Consider the following 17,625-nt stretch of genomic DNA (forward strand, 5'->3'; position numbering starts at 1 on the left):
CTTTAACAAGCCTGTTGCAAGGTACAGTTTAAAGAAGATATAAACCCGAGAACAAAAATGTAATCTCTTGTAGATTGCCATTCCTTAGATGTGGTGGCTGCATTTTTTTTTTAGGCAAAGTACATTTTCTACAGGTACAGAAAAATACCTAAAGATCCTGCCAGAAATCCAGCGTCCTTGTAACTTTCTGTATACTATAACAAAATCACTATGTATCAGCCTTCCCAGCTATCTTCTGTGGACTTCAGAATGCCCCCTCTGTGTAATGGAGATATGAAGAGGGGGAGGTGATCTTCTATAGACACAGTACAGTGGGTAAATGTTGTCACCCTAGGACAGGAAGTGCATTACTGGCAGAATCATCAGGTGAAAATAAAGGAGAAAGAAAATCAATGCAGCCACCACCTCTAAGGACTGGTAAGCTGCAATATAGAAAATGTTTGTTCTTGGGTTTAGATACACTATAAAGGAATGCTGTACTGAGAAAAATGTAAGGACACTGTTGTCTTCCTTCTAATATGCTAGAACTCTGTCTCTAGTCTGAGTACTTTTAGTCACTGACATAGAACAAGCATACAGCTAGTAAAGTCTGAAGAAAAGTAGAACTCCTAAATTAAGTGGAATTATTCTGTGAAGAGCACAAAACTGTAGACTGTATTGGCACTGACTTATGTATTGCAGTACTCCATGTACTCACGTTTTAAAATGCCCGCACTTTTTTAATAATCACATTAACTTTTTAAACTTGATTAAAAAAGATATTGCAATGTAAAATGTGTTTTCTTTGTAAAAATAAAATTCTATTGTCTTCACTATTATGCCATAAAAGAGATGTATGGTCAAAGCTTTTTTGGTCATACTTCCCACATTATGGGTCACAGGAGTGCCCTTGTGATCTCCTATGGCCCAGAATTGCCCACCAGTGGGCTAAAAGCCTGCTATCGCCTGATGTCACAGAGGTGGTCTGGGCTCTAGAACAGTGGTTCTTAACCTTTTTGGAGGTACTGAACCCCACCAGTTTCATATGCGCATTCACCGAACCCTTCTTAATTGGAAAAATAAAATATGATTTTTAAAATTCAAAACATAGGTATATATTTATACATAGGTGCACAAAATGAACAAAACCGTTAAGAACAAAACCATTAAAACATGATTTTCACACAAAAACAAAAACATAATAATGAATATTTACTGCACGAATCATATGAGTCGGGTGTGGGTCTTCACCTCTGCCGAACCCGCGAGACTGACTCACTGAACCCCTGGGGTTCGATCGAACCCAGGTTAAGAACCACTGTTTTATAGTAATTCATCCCCCATATAGTAATTCATCCCCCATAGTAATTCATCCCCCATATAGTAATTCATCCCCCATAGTAATTCATCCCCCATAGTAATTCATCCCTCATAGTAATTAATCCCCCATATAGTAATTCATCCCCCATAGTAATTCATCCCCCATATAGTAATTCATCCCCCATAGTAATACATCCCCCCTATAGTAATTCATCCCCCATATAGTAATTCATCCCCCATAGTAATTCATCCCCCATATAGTAATTCATCCCCCCTATAGTAATTCATCCCCCATATAGTAATTCATCCCCCATATAGTAATTCATCCCCCATAGTAATTCATCCCCCATATAGTAATTCATCCCCCATAGTAATTCATCCCCCATATAGTAATTCATCCCCCATAGTAATTCATCCCTCATAGTAATTAATCCCCCATATAGTAATTCATCCCCCATATAGTAATTCATCCCCCATAGTAATTCATCCCCCATATAGTAATTCATCCCCCATAGTAATTCATCCCCCATATAGTAATTCATCCCCCATAGTAATTCATCCCCCATATAGTAATTCATCCCCCATATAGTAATTCATCCCCCATAGTAATTCATCCCCCATATAGTAATTCATCCCCCATAGTAATTCATCCCCCATATAGTAATTCATCCCCCATAGTAATTCATCCCTCATAGTAATTCATCCACCATATAGTAATTCATCCCCCATATAGTAATTCATCCCCCATAGTAATTCATCCCCCATATAGTAATTCATCCCCCATATAGTAATTCATCCCCCATAGTAATTCATCCCCCATAGTAATACATCCCCCATATAGTAATTCATCCCCCATATAGTAATTCATCCCCCATAGTAATTCATCCCCCATATTGTAATTCATCCCCCCTATAGTAATTCATCCCCCCTATAGTAATTCATCCCCCATATTAATTCATCCCTTATATAGTAGTAGTAAGTAAGTAGCAAGTAGTAAGCCAAGTCCCCCCTGTGTCAATTCACTTACCTTTGCTCTCGCCGTATTCCCGCGCCGTTCCGGTCTTCAGGGCGGACTGTGAGAGGAGCCTAGCTCCTCTCACATTCGTCACGCTGCCCCGCCTACACACATCCTGACAGCCAATCACTGGCTATCAGGATGTGAGTGGCAGCGAGACTGGCCAATCATTGCATTTGAGCGCGCTGCCCTGGCTGTTTTTTTTTTTTGGATCACGCTGCAGAGTCCCTGCCGCCCGAGAGGAGGGAGGGGAGCGGGCGCCCGGCACACAAGAGCCGCATTAAAGCGTGTAAAGAGCCGCATGTGGCTCGCGAGCCGCGGCTTGCCGACCACTGGGCTAAGCGATGTTGCGTGACCACCTGCAGCCAATGATGGACAAGCGGGGCATGTCATCACGAATCATATGAGTCGGGTGTGGGTCTTCACCTCCGCCGAACCCGCGAGACTGACTCACCGAACCCCTGGGGTTCGATCGAACCCAGGTTAAGAACCACTGCTCTAGAAGCATCCTGACAATAAGGTTGGGATCCACCCAGATGCCTGACCGACATCTGGCTCAGCCTCTCAGCTGCTGCAAGGAGACTGAGCTAGCTGCATCAATACCCTGGAGGGGCACAGCGGAGAGCTGGTGACTGGCAGCCACTGCTCTCTGCTCAGTGAAGACTGAGAACTGAGTGATTAGTGATCACTCAGTTCTTGGACAGCATCACCCCAACGAAAGAGAGGGCAGGAAATGAAAATGAATGTCTGGGTGTTTTGGGTTTTTTTTGTTTTTTTTTACTATGCTCACGCTTCTTTAAATAAAGATCACATTTTACATCTTAATCAGACAGAAATCCTGAGATGTTACACCTTTATCATACTTGTATATCATTGAATGTTCTGCATAAAGGTCATCATACAAAATGCATTTTACAGAAATGACTATATTGCAGCCATTTTTGCTGGCATTACTAGAACGGTGTTGTTTTTGTAGACCCATCGCCATGGCACTCACCTTCCTCCCTTTATCATTATCTGGCAAGTAACAGTGACGTGGAAATCCTCTGGCTGTGAACTTCCGTCCTGGGTTGGGATGCTCAGGTCCCTAAAATACAGATAATATTTAATAATGAATAACATTCAAAAATTCTGGCAATCAAATCCCTACTTCATAATGGACATAATATAATGGAATATAAAAGTGCAAAAGTTTAACTTGCTTGTTGGTCTTTAGACTCTAGTGACTCTGAAGTCATCTAAATTTGCATGTTTTTTTTTTTTTTTAAATGAACATTATACCATCAACAGAGTGGGGAAGAGACAGAATCCCCTGTTAGGTTTTTATTGAGATTTTTTTTCCCATTATGGAGACTTCCTCTCACTTTGTGTCAGGACAGAAAGTGATGGAAAATCTCTCCAGTGGGGACACAGACTGTTTGTCTGAGCTTTCAGAAAAAAGGGGCCGAAAAGCTGAAATTACATATTGCAGAGCTCAGTGAACAGAGCTCTGAGAGCTAATTGGAGAGAAGGGACACACCCCCTCCACACAGCACACAGGAACCGAGCTGAGGCTATCAATCTGCTGGAGCTTCCTCCCCAACACCATTTTTCTCTTGATGTCAACTTGTGCACTTAAACCATACTTACAAAAACATTGTCTACAGTATTTTTCTGGAACTGTACATTCAATCCATAAAATACATTAGATATTGAGAGGAATGTGAAAATGGAGCATTCATATTGGCATTGCACTTTATTTAGAATTTTTATCATGTTAAGTCATGACTAGTACCTGCATTCCGCTGGGGATGTCATACACTATACGAATAGTCTTGTACTCTGGGTATCCTGGGAGGGAGTGAGGAATGACATGAAACTCCATCTTCCCTGGAGGCTGTGTACCTGTCTTCTCTCCGTAGATTGCTTTGCAGGTGGGACATTGCAAGCTGCCATCCTGTAAAGATACCATTTTATAAATATAAAGAAGATCCAACAATTCTTATCCCAGGATAATATGCACAGGAACATAAGTGTAGCACCATCCTAATTAGCTAGGCAGAGCTAGCCAATTATTTTTTTTCAGTTAGAAGGCTGAGTAGCAGTGATAGCCAGAGGATCAAATTTGGTCAGGACTAAGAGGTTCTGCAGATCAGCTCACTGATACCTCTTCCTGATCTAGAGCCTTGCAGAAGTCTCTAGAATTTAGTGGGCAGAGGTGAGGAGGAACCGGTCTGTACCCTTGAGGAATCCTGACCAATCCCCAGGCAGGAGGTTTGGCATGGGGTCAGGACAGCCCTTAATAGTGGACGAGCCTTCTCAGAGGCAGGAGAGTTTGAGTGGAAGATGGACTGAGGAAAAGCTGTAGGAGCCTGGGAGGGAGCCCGGTGGGAAGGGGTCTACCTACAGGCAGGAAGCTTGAAAGGATCATTCAGACCTCAGTCCCCCAGAGCTCCTTCCCTGCACCTGTGGAGCAGGGAAGGAGCCAGCCCAGCTGAAGACAGCTACCGACCCACCAGCTCACAGGAAAAAGGACTGAGTGTGTAATCCTACACCCTCTGGGCCAGTTAAGGGGAAAGGAGCATTTGGGTGGGAAACCTGACTTGCTCTATACCTGGGACTGTTTATCTGAGTAAACTGACATAATTATTAATGTATATAAATAGTAGCAGAGATGTTGTTTTATTTTGTCATACTACAACCTACCTTGTTACCATTATTATACATGGCCACCAGGCACAGAACATGGTACATATGAGTACATTTCCCCAATTTTCCAACCAGGTCTGAGCGAATCCCTTTGTGAGTCAGGACACCTTCATACCCAGAGGCTGTGACCAGACGCTCCATGCAGATGGTACAGTCCTAAAAAGCCAAAAGAAAACCTTTAAACAGAGTTCCACCCTGCACCTTACCATATAATGTCATTTACCCTTGCAGAAAGTACTATCTAATGTGAAAGTTACATGACCGCTACCTTGCCAGAATGTGTGAATAACATAACCACAGCAACTTTGCTTTGGCCATTTATGGTGCAACAATACTGATATTTAAAGCACAGTAAAACATAAGGGAAATAGGTTTTTTGTGCACTATTGTAAAACCATTTTCTTGAAGTAGAATAAAACCATTGTAATGTATACAAAATAAAAATAGAAACAATACGAGCGCTGGATAATCAATCAGAGAGCGGCTAGCATGAAAGGCAAATACCAGGAGCCTCAAAAGTAATAAATAAATAAAACGACCATGCAGCGCTAATGCATAAAGTGATGTATACACAAAACCCTTTGGTGCAGGTGATAAAGTAAAACACCACTTAATCATAGAAAGGATCTTTAAGAATTAATCCAAAAAAGTCCAAAAATACTAATGATGGTGAAAAACTTATAACAAGAGTGTTCTTGTAGTGCACAACACATAAACGTTTTTCGGACAAAAGGTGACACAATGCCATCGCACGAAACGCGTTAGGGAAGTGCTGCATACCCTGTGACGTCACTCTGCATGGCCCCTGTGGACGGCCGGCGGCCATTTTGGAAATCCCCTGTTACCAGCTGCTCACTACACATGTGAGTAAGACCTTTTAAATATTTTGCTTATTTGCTCCAATGTGGATAATAAAGTACTACACTATCAGAATCTCCTATTGTCTTGGCTCATTACTTCCGAGCCCCCCCCTCCTTCAAGGCTTATTTGGATGATCTGGTGGCCACATCAGGATTGGTTAGACCCCCCCCCGGTGGTGAGACGACTACACGCCTTCTGATATCTGGTGTCCCTGAGGTTGTGATGTTTGCCCAGCTGTTGCAGGCCTGATGACCACTCTGTGATCCAGTTCCAGTTTGCAGTAGCCGGATGACCAGGAGTTGGTTAACACTCAAAGGCGCATATAAATTGCGCTCTCTGGTTAGTGCAATCTACACTCATTTTCTGCGGGAGGAATATGGTCACAGAAGTCACATATTGTGTCACCTTTTGTCCGAAAAACGTTTATGTGTTGTGCACTACAAGAACACTCTTGTTATAAGATTTTCACCATCATTAGTATTTTTGGACTTTTTTGGATTAATTCTTAAAGATCCTTTCTATGATTAAGTGGTGTTTTACTTTATCACCTGCACCAAAGGGTTTTGTGTATACATCACTTTATGCATTAGCGCTGCATGGTCGTTTTATTTATAGAATAAAACCATTGCACATAGCAGTCTTGATCCTTTTCTTGGATCCCCCACCGCCACTCCTAGCTCCTCCCACCGCTCAGCCTGTGAGGAGGGAGAGAACTGTTATCATGCACAGCGCTGGATCGAGATCGGGCTCAGGTAAGTATAAGAGGTGTTGGGGGAGCTGCACTCAGGTTTTTTACCTTCATGCAGAAAATGCATGAAGGTATAAAACCTTCAGCCTTTAGAACTACTTTAGGTGAAAGAGGATGAAGCATTCAGGAGTTAAACACTAGAAAAAAAAATGCTGTATAACCCCTCCCACTTTTGTCATGCCTCACTTTTGTAGCAAAGCAATCGGAGGAATAGATCATAAGAGAAGTGAAGGGGACTTTGTCCCTTAAATGTACTCTGAGAGAAACATTTTATTGTAAGTAAAAAGTACAATTTTTATTAACGTACAATTAAAAGCACTTGAACTATACAGGTATATAGGAACATCCAAAGGCAGTCCAACTGAGATGTGGTCAACCCAGCAAACAAAAAACTAACATGGCCACGTATTGCCATGGTTTAGGTGAAAGGCAGAAACCACTTTTGGAAGAAAAAGAGGACTTGGGCCTCAAAACAACATTGTATCTGTATAGGACAAGAAAGGTTACGGCCTAGAGATTAAGGACAGCACTTCAGAAATTCAGGAAGGCAACCATGTGAATAAGAATAAACAGAGGAATATCAATAACAGATTCAAGGGGAGGTTTCTGAAGAACCAACAGAACCAGGTTGAGATCCCATGGTGTCACTGTAGGACATACAGGGGGGAATAATGTGAGTGGCACCCTATACAAAGTTCTTCACTAAGGAACGAGAGGCAAGCAGTATTTAAAAAAGAACCGCTAGCATGGAAATCTGATGCTTGATGGTGCTCATAGACAAATGTTCATCCAGACGAAGAAAAGGATCCTGAAGAAAAGGATTCGTCCCACCAACTTTTTGCGATGGAATTTCCTTGCCTTGCACCAATTTAAATATGCTATCCAGGTGTGATGTAAGACTTTGGTAAAAGTCAATTTCCTAACTTTTAAAAGCGTGGGGATAACAGACAGAACTCAATCCATCAGGACCTGAGCTTCACCAGCCAGGCCGTGAAAGCCAGCAATAAAATAAAGGGTGGCAAATCAGTCCCTGGAACAGAAGGTCTGGATGACCATGGGAAGGGTTCGTGTGCCAGAAGTTTGATGAAGAACTGCCTCTGCCTGGACCAGTTCAGTGCGATGGGGAGACAGGATTCAGAGAACATGCTACTAATCCTCACCCCTCAACTTGGCATACTCCACAGGGAGTCTTCAGGGAATTTCCCTTTGATTGGTTTCTGAAGACCAGTCACGGAGCTCTCAAATGTACACAGACTTGTTTTAATATCTGAGAACACCCCCCCCCTTACAATCCCTTTGTTTATGCCCTGTATCTAGTGCACCATTATCAAGCTCCATGTTTAAACCCCTTAATACCAGCATGTTTCTTCATTTCTGTAAAACTGCAGCAAAAAATAAGATTACCTTGGGGTGTCTAGTTTTCAAAAAGGGCTTATTTTGGGGGGTATCCTGCCATTTTTATTGTAACAGAAAGTAAGGGAAATGTTTTTTTTTTTATTTTTCAGGATGTTCAGTTGTTTTTTTTTTATATTGTGATTAAATCCCACCAAAAGAAAGCTCGGTGTTGCATGACTGAATAGTTGTCAGTGAAAGTATCAAAGTGCTGAAAAACAGTCTGGTAATGAATGTGTGTTACAGGTTGGTATTAAGTGGTTAATTTACCCATGCTGACAACACACATTACATTCTGACTGTTTGAGGGCCTACCTGACTGGATATAAACGTAAGATAGCTTAGGACAGGGGTGGGCAACTGTGGCCCTCCAGCTGTTGTAGAACTACAAGTCCCATGAGGCATTGCAAAACTGACAGTTACAAGCATGACTCCCACAGGCAGAGGCATGATGGGACTTGTAGTTCACCAACAGCTGGAGAGCCACAGGTGCCCACCCCTGGCTTAGGAGGAACCTAATACTACAAAGCTGCTAATGTAAAAGACAGTGCATTAAGATTGTAAAATGTATATTGTAACATCTGGCCAGATAATTATAACCATCAACAGCGTTAACAGCCTAATTATTAGGCTTACCTCATCTGGTGGAGACTTCACTTTCTGTATGTATCTTCGCACTACCTCTTCTGGATTCTTACCTATTAATGACAGAAAGATAAATTCAATTAATATAGAAAGCAGTGATCTCTCTGTAGAGATCTGACAATCCCTCTGTTGATGCAGAAAGACCTGAAGCTTTCCAGTCAGAAAAGCTTATGCTCCCTGCTGCTTGAGAGACCTCTGCTTCCACGCACAGTGCAAGGGTCCTTCTCTGCAACATTCTGACAGCGGACATATATTTCTACTGTGGCTGATTAAAAAAAAAAATAACTCTAAGACTTTGCACACCTTTTGCTTTAATGCACCTGCAATATATTTACAGTTGTGTCCAAAATTATTCAACCCCCACTGAAATTGAGTGTTTTGGCCAGTTTGACATTGCTTTTGATCATTCAGTCATCTTGCTTACATTTACATTAAAGAGGCACTTGTAGGTCAGACAAATATAACATAACAGTTATAATGAAATAACCACAAATGTCTTTTCTGTGCTCACAGCATTATCAGTTTTATTCAACCCCCAAGTGACATTCAATCTTAGTACTTAGTACAGCATCCTTTTACAGTTATAACAGCTTTTAAACGTGAAGCATAGCTTGACACAAGTGTCTTGCAGCGATCTACGGGTATCTTCGCCCATTCTTCATGGGCAAAGGCCTCCAGTTCAGTCACATTCTTAGGCTTGCGCACTGCAACTGCTTTCTTTAAGTCCCACCAGAGGTTCTCAATCGGATTTAAGTCTGGTGACTGCGATGGCCACTCCAAAATGTTCCAGCCTTTCCTCTGCAACCATGCTCTAGTGGACTTGGAGGTATGCTTGGGATCATTGTCCTGTTGAAAGGTCCAACGTCTCCCAAGCCTCAGGTGTGTGACGGACTGCATCACGTTTCCATCCAATATCTCCTGGTACTGAAGAGAATTCATGGTACCTTGCACACGCTGAAGCTTCCCTGTACCTGCAGAAGCAAAACAGCCCCAAAGCATGATTGACCCTCCACCATGCTTCACAGTAGGCAAGGTGTTCTTTTCATCATAGGCCTTGTTCTTCCTCCTCCAAACATAGCGTTGATCCATGGGCCCAAACAGTTCTAATTTTGTTTCATCAGTCCACAGAACACTATCCCACAACTTTTGTGGTTTGTCCACATGGCTTTTGGCATACTGCAGTCGACTCTTCTTATTCTTTGGAGACAGCAAGGGGGTACGCCTGGGAGTTCTGGCACGGAGGCCTTCATTACGCAGTGTGCGTCTTATTGTCTGGGCTGAAACTTCTGTACCCACATCTGACAAATCTTTTCTCAGTTCCTCAGCAGTCACACGGGGACTTCTCTCCACTCTACGCTTCAGGTAGCGCACAGCAGTCGAAGTCAGCATCTTCTTTCTGCCACGACCAGGTAGCGTTTCAACAGTGCCCTTTGCCTTGAATTTGCGAATGATGCTTCCTAAGGTGTCTCTTGGTATGTTTAACATCTTTGCAATCTTCTTATAGCCATTGCCCTTCCTGTGAAGAGAAATCACCTCTTCTCTTGTCTTCCTGGACCATTCTCTTGCCTTCACCATGTTTGTAACCACACCAGTAAATGTCTAGAAGGAGCTGAGTATCACAGTCATTTTAAAGCTGCCTAATTGGTGCTTATTATGCTTGATTGCTGCTCGGTGACATCCACAGGTGTTTTCAATACCTGATGGAAAGCACCTGTATGAACCTCTGTTCTTCAGAGTGGTAGTCTTTAAGGGGTTGAATAATTGTGGCAATGAAGAAACCACATAAGAACCATTTACTACTGTATTACATAAACAATTGATGTCATTTTAGTTGCATTTGGGTAGTTACAACGTCCTTGTAGGATTTGATTCTGAATACAATTCCAAATGTACACTATAGTCCCTAAACCCCTTTACAGCATTGGGGGTTGAATAATTTTGGACACAACTGTAGCTGATGTAAACTGAAAGTTTAATTGGCCTTTAAATAACCCTATAAATCAGTGCAATGACAGGTTTATAGGGCTGTTCTAATTGTATAAAAGGAAACCTGTACTGAGTATATATTGTGCTTGCAATTGCTAACATCCACTTTTGCAATAGTTATTTATTACAGGTACTTATATAGCTCCATCAATTCACGCATCGCTTTACAGAAACAGTATATATTGCACATTCACATCAGTCCCTAACCCTCAAGAGTGTACAATCTAAGGTCCCTAACTCACATTCATACATACACATACTAGGGCCAATTTAGACGGGATCCAATTAACCTACCAGCATAAATATAATTCCTTGGTTTTCATTCTGGTCCAGTAGCTTTAGTACTTTCCAAATCACTGACCAAGAAGAAGTATGTAGATTCATAGTTCTGACTCTGCTGATTTGCATGTTTGTCCCAGGTCAGTGTCTCAGAAAGTATTGATACCGAAAACCCAAGCAAGTAGCATTTTACATTTATATTGCATTTTATACAGAAATCAACGGTAGCATGTTCCGTATTTTCATTGATTCAGGTGTGCTTTAAATGAAATGGAAGTGATGTAAAATAACTGGATATAAAGTCTTTAGTAGATAGAATGTCTAATCAGCAGTGTGGTCCTTTCAACCACAATTTCTTTGGTCCTTTTATACACTAATTTGTTAAAGTATTTTTAAAGCTGTGTTTCAAAAGAAGAAATCCTCTTTGCGATGTTGAGTTTAAGTATAGGTAATCCTCAAGATAGATTAGGAACCATCACTAAAGAGCCTGCCAAATGTTTCTGAAGCTTACATCAACTTTAGAAGCCAGTAAACCTATAGAAGAAAAAAGCAGTCTGATGTGGTTCCAGTTCACCTCCCCAAAAGACTAGGGATAATGGGCTGTTACAGAGCATCAGTCATCTTTGCAAAGCTCACACTTGCTACACTGAGAACAAATGATCATAATATTAGTGTGCAAACAGTAGAAACTCTTGCTGTATTACTAAGTGTCTGTAAAATACAATCTGCCACCTGAGCAGAATGTATGGAGAATTAGGTGACAATACAGATATCCGTACAATGACCATAAAAATCTTGTACAGACAAGTATGTAATTTTATGTAAGTCCTGACAAGTTATTACCAATAAATTACATCTCAAACAGTCCCATTTCCAATAATCTTCCTGTGGATAAGTATACAGCTAATATACTGTATTTAAGCACCTTCACTTTTAGGAACACTTTAAAATGACAGTTTCAAAGGTATGTACAAAGGTAAATGTAAGTGCACACTTATTATATGGGCTTATTACTGCAATTTTTTTCTTTATTATTTATTTCACTTCTTTAAAATGTTCCCCACATTTACATGCAGACCAAGCTGTCCAACACAAGTGGTAGTGCCATGACTTAGTACAAACCATAAGAGCCCACTGAGATGCATGGAAAAATATGCATTCTTACTGCACGTTACTGGAGAGCATGTGCTGTGGTGCAGTACCATTATTATTATTATACAGGATTTATACAGCACCAACAGTTTGCTCAGTGCTTTACAATATAAAGGGAGACAATACAGCAATGATACAGTTCAATACAAGAGGGTCAGGAGGGCCCTGCTCCTTGGAGCTTACAATCTAAGAGGGAGGGGCTGGTGGTACAAAAGGTAATAACTGTGGGGGACAATGCACATTCATTTGACAATGCACATAAACGTTACACTGTGGCACACAACTCACATGATGTGGTACATTGCTTTAAAAAAAACATCATGTACATTTTTTTACTATATTCTCCAAAAACATTCCAGAGCTAAATCCAGGGGTTTTCTTCAACAATATTTCAGTCCACAATGCCTCAATGGGTACAGCCCTCCACAGACTGGGAAAATCTTCAATAGACTGCAAAAAACACACGGGAGGGTGCAAACTCCTCATGTATTACCATAGACAAATGTATTGAATCCACCAAGACAAATAGACACTTACAAACAGATAATAACAGCAAGCATGTAATTAGTGTAGTTCAGCCAAATGTAGTGTAACCTGTCCTAGGACCAAACAGTTGGAAGATTGACACGTTTCTGAGGACAGGCTCCCTTCCTCAGAGCTAATCCAACCTAATATTCAGTAGCCATTTAAATGGTCTTGAATCAATAGGGCCCTCATCCCAGGAAACAAGCCTGTGGGTGGAGTCTAAATCACTACAATGGGTAACCCGGCAAGCTATACAACAAATTGAAGGTAGCCTTTATCCATAACACCATGCTATTCGACACCCATACAAAAACAATGAAAATAACTATGATATTAATAAAAACAATATACAAATGTTAAAAGCATGTAAGTCAGCCAAAACCACCTCCACATATGAAATTGCACCTTATCTCAATAAATGTACAGTATATGTGTATACGAATGTGTGTACATGTAAATCAACCCAATCGGTAGCCACTTTATCATATGTAATATAAATCCCATGTCTAACCCTTGCACTGTATCTGCTCCCCAATGGAAAAGACATCACTCTCCATGTGTATAAACTGCTCATCCACCATCCTGGTGACTAGAATGCATGCTAGTTCCCCTGGAATGCAAAGGGAACCAGGAGGACCAAATGTGCGTCACTTACAAGGAGGAACTAAAATGGCCACTTGAGCATAAGCACAATCCATATAGTTTGTTATCAGAATGCAGTATTATGCATGATAGTTGTCCTTTAAAGATGATTTTTTTTAACAACAAATGCTCCAAATACTCTGGCTATCACAATCACAAAGCAATAACCTGTTTTTGACATTCTAGAAAGGTGAAAATGAAAAACATGGTAGCGCAGCTCACCATGGCCAATATGTTGACATTCCTGGGAGATACTACGTTTGCAGCAACAAGAAAAATTCACAATCATAGGTGCAGGAACTCGACCCCAAGCTGTTCCTACTCTTGAACCTGTTTCTACCGCTAGTGTTGTCCCTAACAGACAGGTATGCTCTTCCTACACTGGCCACTTTGCAAATGTGCGCCAAAACCAGGGAATGACTCTGCATAACCCAGTGTTTCTCAACTCCAGTCCTCATGGACCCCCAACAGGTCATGTTTTCAGGATTTCCATTATTTTGCACAGGTGATTTTATCAGTTTATTTATTTATTTATTTATTTATTTATCGTGTTTATATAGCGCCAAAGGGTTTGCTCAGCGCTGTACAATGGGGGGGGACAATACATGAAACAGAACAGTAACATCAAACAGTACACAAGGGGTTAGAGGGCCCTACTCTTTCGAGCTTACAATCTAGGAGGGAGGGGGTAGAGGCACCGGAGGAAGCGGCTGTGGGGGATGGAGTGGTAGGAGGAGGGAAGGGCAGCGGCTGTTAGGTGAGGGTGGGGTAGGCTTCCCTGAAGAGGTGGGTTTTCAGGGAGCGCCTGAAGGTGAGGAGGGACGGTGACAGTCTGATGGATTGGGGTAGTGAGTTCCAGAGGATGGGGGAGGACCTGGAGAAGTCTTGCAGTCGTGCGTGGGAGGAGGAGACCAGGGAGCAAGATAGAAGAAGGTCCTGTGAAGAGCGAAGGGTACGGGTAGGGTGGTACCTGGGGATCAGATCGGTGAGGTAGTTAGGGGCAGTGTTGTGAATGGCCTTATAGGTCAGGGTGAGCAATTTGAATTTAATGCGTTGGGCAATGGGGAGCCAGTGGAGGGAGAGGCAGAGGGGGGTGGCAGAGGTGGAGCGGCTGGTGAGGTGGATGAGTCTGGCCGCTGAGTTCAGGATGGTCTGAAGCGGGGAGAGCCTGCACTGGGGTAGGCCGGTGAGGAGGGAGTTGCAGTAGTCCAGGCGTGAGATAATCAGGGAGTGTACTAGTAGTTTAGTGGTGTCTGGGGTAAGGAAGGAACGTATCCTGGCGATGTTCCGGAGGTGGAGCCTGCATGTGTTTGCGAGAGATTTGATATGAGGTTGAAAGGAAAGGTTTGAGTCCAGAATGACGCCAAGGACCTTGGCTTGCTGGGCGGGATTGATGGTGGTGTTGTTGGTAGTGATGGAAAGGATGGGGGGGGGGGCGCGGGCTGGGGGGAAGATGAGAAGCTCGGTTTTGGAGAGGTTGAGTTTGAGGAAATTGAGCGACATCCAGTCAGAGATGTCGTTTAGGAGGTGAGTGATGCGGGCGGAGAATGAGGGGGTGAGGTGAGGGGTGGATAGGTAGATTTGAGTATCATCAGCATAGAGGTGGTAATTGAAGCCGTGGGAGTGTATGAGTTTGCCAAGGGAGGAGGTGTAGATGGAGAAGAGAAGGGGTCCAAGGACAGAGCCCTGGGGGACCCCAACAGAGAGGGGGAGAGAAGGGGAGGTGGCACCATTGTAGGTGACACTGAAGGAGCGTTGGGATAGATAGGACGAGAACCAGGAGAGAGCGGTGTCTCTGATGTCAAGGGAGAGTAGTTTATTAAGGAGGAGGGGGTGGTCGACTGTGTCAAAGGTCGCAGAGAGGTCTAGGAGGAGGAGGACAGAGTAGTCGCCTTTGGCTTTGGCGGTTAGTAGATCGTTGGTGATTTTGAGGAGGGCAGTTTCGGTGGAGTGTAGGGGACGGAAGCCGGACTGTAGTGGGTCAAGGAGGTTGTTGTCATCTAGGTGGGCGCTTAGGCGATCGAAGACCAAGCGCTCAAGGAGCTTGGAAGTGAGTGGCAGCAGGGAAATTGGTCTGAGGTTGTTGAGGTCAGTGGGGTCCAGAGAGGGCTTTTTGAGTATGGGGGTGATGTGCGCATGTTTTAGGGGGGAGGGGAATACGCCAGTAGAGAGGGAGAGATTAAAGATGTGGGTAAGGGAGCGGATGAGGGAAGAGGGGGGTGACCGGAGGAGTTGAGAGGGGATAGGGTCCAGGGGGCAGGTAGTGAGACGGGCTTCTGAGAAGACTCTGCTGACTTCCTCAGTGGTAGTAGGGCTGAAGGAGTGCAGTGATGGGGGGGTTACGGTAGGCAGGGCCTTGGGTGTGGTGGGGGGCAGTGCCGTTGCGAGGTCAGAGGAGGGGAGAGATGAGGGGGTGATAGAAGGGGGGAGGCTAGATGGGGAGGTAGATTGCAAGTTGACTATGTCCTTGCGGATAGCGTCAATCTTGCTGTGGAGGTGAGTGGCAATCTCGTGGGCGGTAAGTGAGGTACTGAGTGGAGGAAGGGGGGGAGAGAGCAGGGAGTTGAAGGTGGAGAAGAGTCGGCGAGGGCAGGTGGAGAGGGTGTTAATCAGGTTAACAAAGTAGGCCTGCTTGGCGGCGTGGAGGGAGGAGGTGTAGGTGAGGAAGGCAGATTTGTAGAGGGAGAATGCATGAGGGGACCTGGTTTTGCGCCATAGTCTCTCCAGCGCACGACTGCGGCGTTTGAGGCGTTTAGTGTGGTCGTTCTGCCAGGGTTGGAGTGGTCTGGGTTTGATGTTGCGTGTGGTTAGGGGTGCCAGAGAGTCTAGTGTAGCTGATAGTGAGTCGTTGTACGTGGAGGTGGCTAGGTCAGGACATGACAGTGGAAGGATGCTGTCGTGTAGGCGGTCGGCAGCCGAGTGGAGGGGGGCCGGGTGCAGGTTGCGGAGGTTGCGGCTGGTGATGGTTTGGCGCACTGGGGGGGGGGAGTTGGGGGAAGGGGAGGTGGAGAACGTGAGGAGGTGGTGGTCGGAGAGAGGGAAGGGTGTGTTAGAGAACTGGTTGAGGGTACAGAGGTGGGAGAAGACGAGGTCCAGGGTGTTCCCATTGATGTGGGTGGAGGATTGGGTGTGTTGTGTGAGCGCGAAGGAGGAGGTTAGGTGGAGGAGTTGGGAGGTAGCTGGGGTGTTGTCATTGATGGGGATGTTGAAGTCGACGAGGATGATGGTCGGTAGCTCAGAGGAGAGGAAGAAGGGAAGCCAGGCGGCGAAGTCATCCAGGAAGCGGGCTATGGATCCAGGGGGCCTGTAGATCACTGCGATCCTTAGGGGGGTGGGTGAGAAGAGCCGGATGCAGTGAGCTTCGAAGGAGGAGAAGGTTAGGGAGGGGGGGTTAGGGAGGACCTGGAAGGTGCTCAGCGGTGATAAGAGCAGGCCGACACCACCACCTTTGTGACCGCTCAGTCTTGGTGAATGGGACCAGATGAGACCTCCATGGGAGAGTGCCGCAGGGGAGGTAGTGTCAGTGGCCTGTATCCAGGTTTCGGTGATGGCTAGGAGGTTGAGGGAGCGGGAGATAAAGAGGTCATGGATGGCAGTTAGTTTGTTGCAAACCGAACGGGCGTTCAGAAGTGCAACCGAGAGAGGGGGGATGGATGCGGGGAGGAGGCGCACAGGTATGAGGTTGAGGGGGTTGCGGCGGCTGGCGGGGGCAGGGGGGTCTCTGGAGGGGGGGAGAGGTGGTGAGGGGCCAGGGTTCGGGGAGATGTCCCCAGCGGATAGGAGAAGGAGAAGGGTGAGGAGGGTGGCATGGGAATGGGAGGTGTAGGAGCGTGTGGGTCTGGTAGTGGTGGCACGTGGGTCGACCGGGGAGTGGAGTACCAGGAGGAGGTGGTGAGTGCCGTAGTGTGGAGAGGGCAGAAGTGAAGGGGCAATGTAGAGCTGTTTTGGGGGGGTGGGCGGGTAGAGGGAGGCGATTTTTGGGATGGAGGAGAGGAAGACGAGGAGGAGAAGTGGGGTGGGCATGCTGGGGTGAGTGCAGTGCTGTTCGGGTCGGGGGAGGTGAAGGGATACGGGTCAGGGCGAGGTGATGTGGAGAGTCTGTATCACCGTGAAGTCCATTAGAGTCCTTCTGTAGCTGCAATCTGTGAGTGCAGTATGCTGGCGTCCGAGGGGTCTTCAGTGGGTCCAGTGGATCGGCGAGTGGAGGGGTCGTAGGGTGCGATGTCTGGGGGTGTTGGTAGGCACAGCGTCTGGTGATGTTGGCGGCTCGGTGGCTGGAGATTCGCTGGGTGGTCCGGGAGATTCGCTGGGCGACATCTTGATTCGCTGGGTGGTCCGGGTGTTGGGTGACCAGAGGTGATAGCTGGGTGCCCGGTAGCTGGGTGCTGGGTGT

At 44.9% G+C, this 17,625-nt stretch overlaps 1 protein-coding gene across 2 annotated transcripts in view; it reads right to left on the bottom strand.

Annotated features, from left to right (window-relative positions):
• The window catches only part of DTX1 (deltex E3 ubiquitin ligase 1), a 107,155-nt gene that overhangs the window by 9,443 nt on the left and 80,087 nt on the right, over window positions 1–17,625 (bottom strand). For both annotated transcript variants that reach the window (XM_089655423.1, XM_089655422.1), the window contains exons 6-9: window positions 8,640–8,701; window positions 5,000–5,158; window positions 4,089–4,250; window positions 3,312–3,401 (exon numbers count right to left, since the gene is read on the bottom strand). In XM_089655423.1, coding sequence (XP_089511549.1) covers window positions 3,312–3,401; window positions 4,089–4,250; window positions 5,000–5,158; window positions 8,640–8,701 — 473 coding nt within the window. The remainder of the gene's footprint in view (window positions 1–3,311; window positions 3,402–4,088; window positions 4,251–4,999; window positions 5,159–8,639; window positions 8,702–17,625) is intronic.

Source organism: Staurois parvus, unplaced genomic scaffold, assembly GCF_062004578.1.
Source record: "Staurois parvus isolate SC_StPar_1 unplaced genomic scaffold, SC_StPar_1.0 ptg000840l, whole genome shotgun sequence".
NCBI classification, from domain to species: Eukaryota; Metazoa; Chordata; class Amphibia; order Anura; family Ranidae; genus Staurois; species Staurois parvus.